This window comes from Egretta garzetta, unplaced genomic scaffold, assembly GCF_000687185.1.
Source record: "Egretta garzetta isolate BGI_Z169 unplaced genomic scaffold, ASM68718v1 scaffold371, whole genome shotgun sequence".
NCBI classification, from domain to species: domain Eukaryota; kingdom Metazoa; phylum Chordata; class Aves; order Pelecaniformes; family Ardeidae; genus Egretta; species Egretta garzetta.
This window is the reverse complement of record NW_009258616.1, coordinates 1,006,285-1,015,513: the sequence shown is the minus strand read 5'-3', so window position 1 is coordinate 1,015,513 and position 9,229 is coordinate 1,006,285. Positions and strand designations below refer to the sequence as shown.

General features: G+C 39.2%; 1 protein-coding gene across 1 annotated transcript in view; it reads right to left on the bottom strand.

Annotated features, from left to right (window-relative positions):
* Positions 1-5,826: 5,826 nt before the first annotated feature.
* Positions 5,827-9,229, bottom strand: part of ATP2B1 (ATPase plasma membrane Ca2+ transporting 1) — a 34,355-nt gene continuing 30,952 nt past the window's right edge. The window contains exon 20 of the mRNA XM_009648056.2: positions 5,827-6,650. Coding sequence (XP_009646351.1) covers positions 6,339-6,650 — 312 coding nt within the window. The 3' untranslated portion in view covers positions 5,827-6,338. The remainder of the gene's footprint in view (positions 6,651-9,229) is intronic.

Genomic DNA, 9,229 nt, shown 5'->3' with positions numbered 1-9,229 from the left:
GAGGAAGAGGGCCTGTTAAGCAGGCGTTTGCTACCTGCGGCCAAGGAATCTGTGCAGCACAGCCTGCACCTACTCAGGTTAATTGTGTTGTGGATCGATCACTCCTCCCTGTACAGGGGTCTGGAGGTCAGGATCACTATGCTTGTTCAAGTAAGCAGATGTTTTATTATATAGCTACCTTATGTTGCCTTTGCATGTATTTTCCCTGTTAAGTCCTCATAGGCCTTTTGTGTATATTTTCAAAGCCCTGCCCTTAGGACTTTCTACTAGAAGCAGGCTTTCAAGATATACCTGACAGAAGTCTACTGTAAGGCACAATGCTTTTGAAGTTCCCTGCCCAAGGCTTAAATTTAAAAGTATTATCCTAAGTCTCAGTACCTCTGCATCTGCAAGCATGATGAAAGTCCCTCTGTGTGTAGAGCTGGAACCTTGTCTATATACCAATGTGCTTTCACATAAGCAGGCACAGAAGTACGAATGAACATCAAGGGCTCAGCTAGGTAAGGGGTTTTTATGAACTACCTGGGAGAAACATTTGGTCTTAAATGTTCATTCTTTGCTGTTCATTCACCATTCATTTAGTCTAAAACCTAATTCTTCAAGCCTTCACACCAATTAGAAAGTGGAAGGAGCACATTAAGGACCTTTCACTGGAAACACCAACACCCACGTTGCACAGCAGTTTTCCAGTGTATTTACTGATAGTGGGTGAGATCCTGAAGTAGAAGGCAGAAGAGATCATAAGTCAGGGTAGAAGGATGATAAAGGAGACAAATCCACAATTGCATCTCTTACTCCATCTGTCCTTCACTGATTCCCTACAATAATCCTTGGCAGACTGGAAGGGGGAAAAGGAGAAAGGGCAGTGATACCAAATTATAGGTCATGTCCATACTACTACTACATTTATTAGAACAGAGCCCAGTTGATTTGGTAAAAGGAAAAGAGCTAGGAATGACTCATCTTTTTTGATATTAAAATACACCAGAAAGTAACTTTTCTAGAGTATTGTTTTAGTTAAAAATACTAGCTTAACAGGGTGCTTTTTGGATGATGGTCCTCAATGAATTAGACTATTACACTGATTAGAATATTAAGGATCAATACATGGCAAGTGAATAAAAACATACCTTCCCATATTTAAAAGTAGTGTTGTCAGAAAGCAAATCTTATCGCTTGCTACCAAAATATCAGTTCCAAGAACTCCCTATTTCACATAATCTATGCCTGACCCATGTATCCTTTGACAGGTCCTACAACAAGGTTCTGAATGTTCTAAATTGATAGTTTTGCAGGTTCTCTCCTAATATACATAGCACAAAACACTATGCAGTAGCTGCCAGCACAGTATTCCAAATAAACTCCGTATTTCCCCACAAACATCAGCCAAATAGTGGCTTACCTTTAGGAGCTCTTGAGACTAGCTTAGGTCATAACTGAAAGTGCTTTGCACCTACAGCAGTCAGAGCAACCAACTTGTGAAAGAGGGAAAATGTCACATTAAATCTTGTATTTGTAAGACTGAAACTGTCAAAGATCACAGATGTATCTTGTAAGGCTTATTTGTAGGGTGTTTTGGTTTGTTGGGCATTTTTTTTGTGCCTTAGCAACTGTCATAAAGCAAAGCCAAGAGTGTGCCTTTGCTACAGAGGAAGCAATAGAAAGATTTTGTATGATCATACTTACGGTCTTCCAGCATATTTCAGCTTCATGCCCTGTAGGAGAAGCAGCCTAGGAAAGCAGATGAAGGTGTTCAGAATACTGTTAGATACTGCTAGCTTTGCAATGAATCAAAGGGATACAGAATGCATACTTGCATTTCAGCGAGCAACTGCTGCTTCATAGTTGGACTGATACTTGTCATTACACCAGAATTTGAGATGCCAGGTGATCTTCCAGTATTCCAGAATGTACACTTCCATCAACCAAAAGCTGTTAATTCCCAGAAGTCCCCTTGCTAGTGACTTTTCCAAGCTTGAATTCCCACCATCTTCCAGTAGGGGCAAGCCAAGGAACCCTTTTCAGTCTAATAATTTTACAGATTTTTAGAAAACTAGGAGATGTCAGGTGCACATAACAGTAGCAAAGAGTTACAGAGGAATTCACTGAATCTTGAAGATCAGATATGGCTGAAGCAAGCTACTGCCCATCTTCTGCAATGCTAGGCATCCTTATCTATCTTTTAAAGGAATAAACCCAGAACACTAACAAAGTGGTCATAACGTTGTATGTGGGCACAGAACAAAGTCCTCTGCCTACTCCATGCAGGGCATGAGAAACCTACCTGCTTCCTTGCAGCTGTTCATGTTTTGGACATAAACGATGTCAATCTCTTCTCCTTTCATATATAATCTCCTATTAATGCTGCTGAGTTACTATGAAAGCATAAGAGCCACATCCAATTTGTTTATCCTACTGAGGAATTCTCCCTGCTTTGCCACATTTGCAGCGTAAGTCCCAACTCTAGCTTTATGCTTTGCAACTAGAATCGTGCTGCCACTGTCTAGCGAGCTACCTTTTTCATGCCGTCTTCTTTCAGATGTTTAAGCCCATCCCATAGTTTTCTAAGAAAATCCTCATCCTAGACCTCACTTTGAACAAATAGGACAAATAGTACCTGTAGGAGGCTTTTGGTTTAGACACCGTGTAAGCCATATCTCCTTGATGGATGCTGCAGTCTCTTGAAGAAGGTGGTTAGGTAGTTCTGTATACAGTCCAGGGGAGAAGATAAGCAGGAACAGCTCTAAGGCTCTTGATTCTGGCCCAGAATTTCTCATGACATGGCCCTGAATAAGCAGGCCAGTTCAGTCTGGAGATAAGTCGGAGCTGGACCCTCCATGCTGGCCAGGCTCATCCAACAAAGTTAAGGTATTTCAGTGAGGGCTTGGAATCTGTAAGAGCAGAATATATGCACTGCCTGGGGAGAGGGTGGAGGTGGAAAAAAGCAGGAGCTCTTTAAAACCAAGTATTTGCATCAGAAAAGCAGTATGGACATTAAGATATTCTACTTTACTTTATGCAAGGCTTAATATGACCTGGATTCTTCTAGGGCTCTGCAGAGGCTGGCAGTAGAAACTGAACTTATCAGGCCTTTGGAATAGCTTCCCAATACAGTCAGCCATACAAGTGTTATCCTTCCATGAATATTACGTTTGCTAGCTTCAAAACACATCGGAAAACTTCCTGCTATTCTAAGGTCTCCGAGAGTGTTAGTTCATATTTTTTTGGCTGCTTACGCTTGCTACAAGCCCCTGCTTTTACCCATTGGTTTGGCATTAAGGCATTTGTTTCCATTATTCTCTCCAGACTACTCCGTGATGCAGCATTTTCCTCTTCCTGTTAAGACCAATACAGAAAAAAAATTAAGTCCTTTTATATAACAATTTTCACTCCTCCCTCAAAGCCAAGATTAGGTGTCCTAACATTTGTCTTATACACTAGTAGACATCCTACCCAGGATACTGAATTTTAAGCTGCTTCAAACAGTAGTCAGTCTAGAACTGCATTTACGTTGAAAGTTACTATTACTTGATCACAGTACCGTGTACACCATGACCTCTTGAAAGGGAATGAACTTAAAGCCGTAGCAAGAGCTGTTTTGTAGAACTGGCATGCATTCCAGGTTTAAATCAGTACTATACTGACATTCAAGAATTTCAGTCCCCATACAGACTGAGATGAACAGCACTTTTATTTATTTCAGTTACAAGAAGAAAGACAAGTAAACCTTACAACCAGAAAGGCAATGAAGGCCTCATGAGCTTAGTGATAATCATTTCATAATCTAGGCAACATGTTATGATTTCTTGAGATCACAAAGAAAGCATAGCCCCCCTCTTAAACAACTTTTCCTTATTTCTGTAAGGAAATTTCCTGTAAGAACAGCACACTGATGTTAACAGAATCAAGAGGGACCACTGATGTACAAAGCCTACATTCACCCTCCCACCCCCCCCAAAAGGCTTAAGTGTAGACTTTATTCCAAAAAAAATAACACGCAGTCATGATCACAGCTAGAAGAGAAGGAAAAATTAAAGTCTGTTTTCAAATGAAGTCAAATTATGATCCGTTAATGAAGTTAAATGAAGATACTTTCTCACATGGCAGTGCACTTCATGGGTAAAGAAACTCTCCTCATTTTAAGCCAATGCTTATCTGGCTTTTGTAGTAGGGATAAAACCAGTTTACATAAAAACTGATCCCCCTACCAAACACTCTAGCTAGGACCTGCAACGTAAGGGAAGTGCTAGAAACATGTGTGAGAAATTACTATACAAAGTGTCAAGTGCAAACCCCCTTTGCCTAGAATTCAGTGTATTTACTTAAGTACAATAGAAAAGACTGAATTCAGGTGTGGTTGACAGTGGGATACAGTGCTACAGGTTGAACATTAGCCACTAGAGGACAAACCCAAGCATGCATGTATCCTACCACAAAGGAAAGATACGTTTGAGCTTCCTAACCTGCTCATTTCTGCAGTTTGCTCTAGTATTATCTCCTCCCTCATTACCAACTTAATTCCTGCACTCCTTTGAAGGGACCCCTTTAAAAAATCTCCAAAATTCTGGATAAATTGGCAAAAAAAAAAAATTTAAAAATCACTTGCTATTATAAAGAACACAGGGCTGGAAAAAGAAAGGAAAAAAATAGAGTTTACAACTCATCTCTTCGGTTGCTCTTCTAAGCAGTATTGGACCTAGAAAACATGAGGACGCATCAGATCAAGTATTGTTCCATCATCCTTCGCTGTTTAAACAATACAGTTGAGGCAGACCATAACTTCTTCAGTCAATCGCTAGCAGCTCAGTTTAGGTGCATAAAATATTAATCAACTGAAAAATGTATTTTTACCCGTGCTATATGTCAGTTCGCGGTTTCCCCTCACTTAAGTGGTCAGGGATACATTTATTACACAGTACTCACAGTAAGTCTCAGGATTTCAGGCAGACCTGTTCATTGCCAAGGAGTATCCTTTTGGCTCAGTGAAGACTTTTGAGTACCTTAGCTTACATTCATTCTGGAGGCAGCCACCATGATTCCATTTACCCAAAGTACTATTTTTAGCGGGGCTGTTACCATCTTGAAATTGAGGTTTAAAGTTAACCAGTAATACAAAAGAGTACTTTTCAGTGTTTCCAGTGAAGGAGCTGAGAAAAAAAAAATCTGTAAGAAACCATTGCTGCAATTTTATTTTAACAAAAGGGCAGATTTATTCATGTTTACAAACAAGTTTCAAAAACAAAAAGGAGAACATGTATGCTACCCACTAACACCCTTTCAAAATGCCAACAGCCCTCATGCTGCATGAAGGATTCTATAGATTAGAAAAAAAAAAAAAAAAAAAAAAAAATCACAGTTCCACTCACAGTTCACCAAGACAGCACTAAACTAACATGTTTAGACAAAAACAAAGGACTAAGATTCTGATGTATTTCGATTTAATCCATTTTGCCCGAGATAACAGAAATATTTCAAGCAAGTTCCATCACATATTGATGTCCTGCATTAAACAATCCTACTAAGTTCTGAACAAAAGTTATTCAGTAAGTTTCTCAAAATTTTTAAAAATTAAACAGTTGTTTCAAAACCATTAAGTAGTAAATGTATTTAAGAAACTAATTAGGACAGAGGCCATAACTTCATTAGAACACCACTGCTCATGTTTTTACAAAGCATTAGTGTTATCTATTTGGCTATTAGTATTAGCAATTTATCTACAATATTTAACAAGGTAAATTGCAGGCAAAATTTAGTACAGTTTCAATAGAAACACCCTTTTCCTGAAAATACAGCAGTATTTGAAGGACTAGTTTTTTTTGTTTTTTGTTTTTTTTTTTCTCTGCATCATTTATAAGGAAGCTTCCCATCTATGAACAGGAACAAAAAAAGTATCTACAAACCTTGTAAACAGATCTGTATCATTTATAAACATAAATAATCCAAATTATTAACAGCCAACAGCAGAAATTAAAGTATCAATTCAACGATCCAGGGCCTCCTTGCCCTTCCCAGCCTTCCCCTCAGAAAAGGATCATGATAAACTAAAGCTCTGCTAACACACTGTTCAGGACCATTCTTAAGTACAACAGATGATCCACAGGTCACTTATGCTGAGTTACTGTTTATCTGTCAGAGTTCATTATTACTCCCACCCCCAGAAAAGCACCCTCCAGTCTGGCAGAAAGCTTTTTTTTTTAAAAAAATAAATCTACATTCGTACAAGTGTGTCTTCTGTTGAAGTCCAAGACAAGAATATCATCTTGTCCATCATAATGTGTGAAGAGACCCAGTTTCAATTTCTTTACAATGCAGCTAGTGTGTTAACATTCAGCTTACAATCAGAGTGATGTTTCCAAACTATGTAGCGGGCTCCCTGGGGATGAAGAGGTAGCAGACTTGTTCATGTCTGTTGTAAGGTGAATTCCACTGTCAACCGCATTGTTATTTTTATTGGGAGAGGGTGGGGGAGTAGAGTTGCGTTTTGTTGGAGCATCATCTTCAGCATCAGTATCATCGATAAGGGGAATATGAGGCTCGGAGTCTTCTATTCTAAACTCAGGATGCGTCATAAAATTGTGAATAGAACTTCGTGTCTCGGGTTTCTCTAGCCCCTCGTACAAGGAGCTACGAAATGCATTCACCACTCGGATCTGTAAACAAAGAAAAAAGGTTGTTAAAATGATGCAGATTTACCGGTAATGGCATGGTTCTTATGAGTTTGAATCCACAAACAGCTAGACATGAGTGAATCAAATTTGTATGCGATGCAGTGGAACTTGCAATAAACTGTAAAAAATGAAGAGCATTTCAGTAGAGCACTGCCAGTCTACACAGTAGGAATAAAGATTGTAAAAGTACTGCAAAAAGCTGAAGGGCCTAAAAACTCAGACATGGCACTAGAATTGTTCAATTACTTAAAATGGGCTAGGCATTTTTCAGAAGTGAGGCCAACAATTATTTACTTATTCACAAATTAAATAAATCTCAGTGAGGGTTTTATTGAATATTTGGGGGAGGTGGGGGCGGGAAGGAGGGGAGAGACTGAAAATAAGTTAGAGGGTAAAAGGGTTACTAATTCTCATGCTAGGAATTAGGATGTCAACTGACTATGAAAAAGCCAAGCAAGTGTAAGCCAATGTCACAATGACCGGACATTTACGAAGAGTCATGCAAAAAAGGATACCACTGTAACAGCTGTAAATATTCGAGTATATACCCATTTACCACACTAGAGAAAGTTCCTTACTGAATAGTGCTTTGGAAACTTAAGACCAGAACTAGGAAATTGAATACTGTGTTGTACAATTAAGTAGCCACGACAGGTTGTAACTTTGAAGAGACTATTCAAGTAGCACGAAGTATGAGAAAAGCAGGCAATCAGCCTTTGCTTGAGTCTTCAATTTACATTGAATTCATGGACAAAATTCCCAGGCTGAGCATTTCAAGTCCTTTCATTGTGTAACTAACATTTTTCTAATCTGAAAGCTAAGCTTACAGAATTCATAAACAAACATTTTGGACTGAAATTGGATAAAATACAGCTTCAGGTTGCAAATTGTGCATGTCCAGGTTGACTTGAATTTAAGTTTTCCAAATTGTAATTTGAATTATGAAACCACCTCCCCACACCCTCCTTCTTCTCCCACACCCCACATGTTTCCCTGACCAGCTAGGAATTCAGGATTCATTCTTGAACTGATAAAACAAATAAGGTTAGTCAGAAGACAGTGACCCCTTTTGTCCAACACTTCAATCAAGATACAGTTTCCCCCTTCTGTTAGCTCCCTATTTAGTTCTCAACATCTCTACTTTGATTAAGTCTCCAGCAAAGCAGAGTTTCGATCCCAAAGCTCCTCTGTTGTATAGTAAGCAGCAGGGCAACTCTGTAGTAAACAAGAACTTCCTGTTACAAAAAGTAAGCCCAATTTAAAGATATGGTTTAGAACATCCAGGATGACTTGTTTCAAACTAAGAAATATGTCATGACTAGTGCTTCCGTAGAGTTCCTTGACAGTAAAGATAAGGTGACTTCCAGGTGAAGGAATGAAGCTGGAAGGTCAAGCAGATCAAGACCACAGACTTCAAACTACCTAAGATAAACAAAACAACCTCACTGTAAACACAGAGAAGGGCACCCCGAAAGCAATGCATTGTCAAATTTGTTACCACAGAACCACTGCACGTGATAGTCTTAGGTCCTGACTGTGTTCAGGAGTTGGTGTGTTACTTTAAACAAGTCCAGCAAGCTGCATAAACTGCCTTGGCACTCACCACAAAAATCAGCAGTGACAATGTTTGCAATGCCTTTATTTGGCATGTTGCATCCCACTGTGCCACTGATTTATGTGGCAAAATGAAATATCACTGCCTGGTGGGACTGGTTTTTCATTGCTTACAGATGGTAAGTTAGAACATAAGCAGTAATGGAAAACAGGTTTTGGCTTAAGAGGACAGCTGTAATTATCATAGGAGCATAAGCATATCCACAATAAAGCTCGATTCCCATGCAGAATGCGAACTAAACAAGTGGTCTAGATGCTCCCTTGAACCCAGGACTCTCAGAATCCAGCCACGGAGGCAGGAATCATACTATCAGCAATTTAAGTTATACTTAAAAGAGGAAAATCTAGTGTTTTGAAGGCTTTATTCTCAACTACTCAAGATAATTAGACAAGAGAGGTAACTATAAATAAATTGCATAAGTGAGGAGCAAACAAGACAATTTGTTATGTGTAATTTATACTGTCATCAGGCCTTCCTCATATTAGTACCAGAATAGCAAGGAATGCGGTAAGCACTCCAAATCCTCCTAGCCAGATGGCTGCTTAGGACTTGCAACCTCACTTCATAGGAACAGCTGAACTATTTTCCAACAAACAGCTCCGAAAGAGACACACAATGAAATAACAGATCTACTTCCCATTAACATGTATTAGTTATCAAAAGTTTTTCTCCTGGAGGGCGTAGGAGAGGGCTATACTGCGTATTGAGGATCAAAAACTAGTTCTCTGCTATTGTAGCTCCGTATCTGCATTGGTCATTTGATGTAATGAGATGCTGCAGTGCCCATTAGATTCTGCTCAAATGGCAGCATGGCATGAAGTTGCTCTCTAGAGAATTCTGAATGTCTAATTAATGTTCTTGAGTGTAGTTAGGGATACAGGTTACTAATTAGCATTTAAACTAGGAGATGCAATCCTGTGCATCCTTACTGTTAAATCTACTTTTC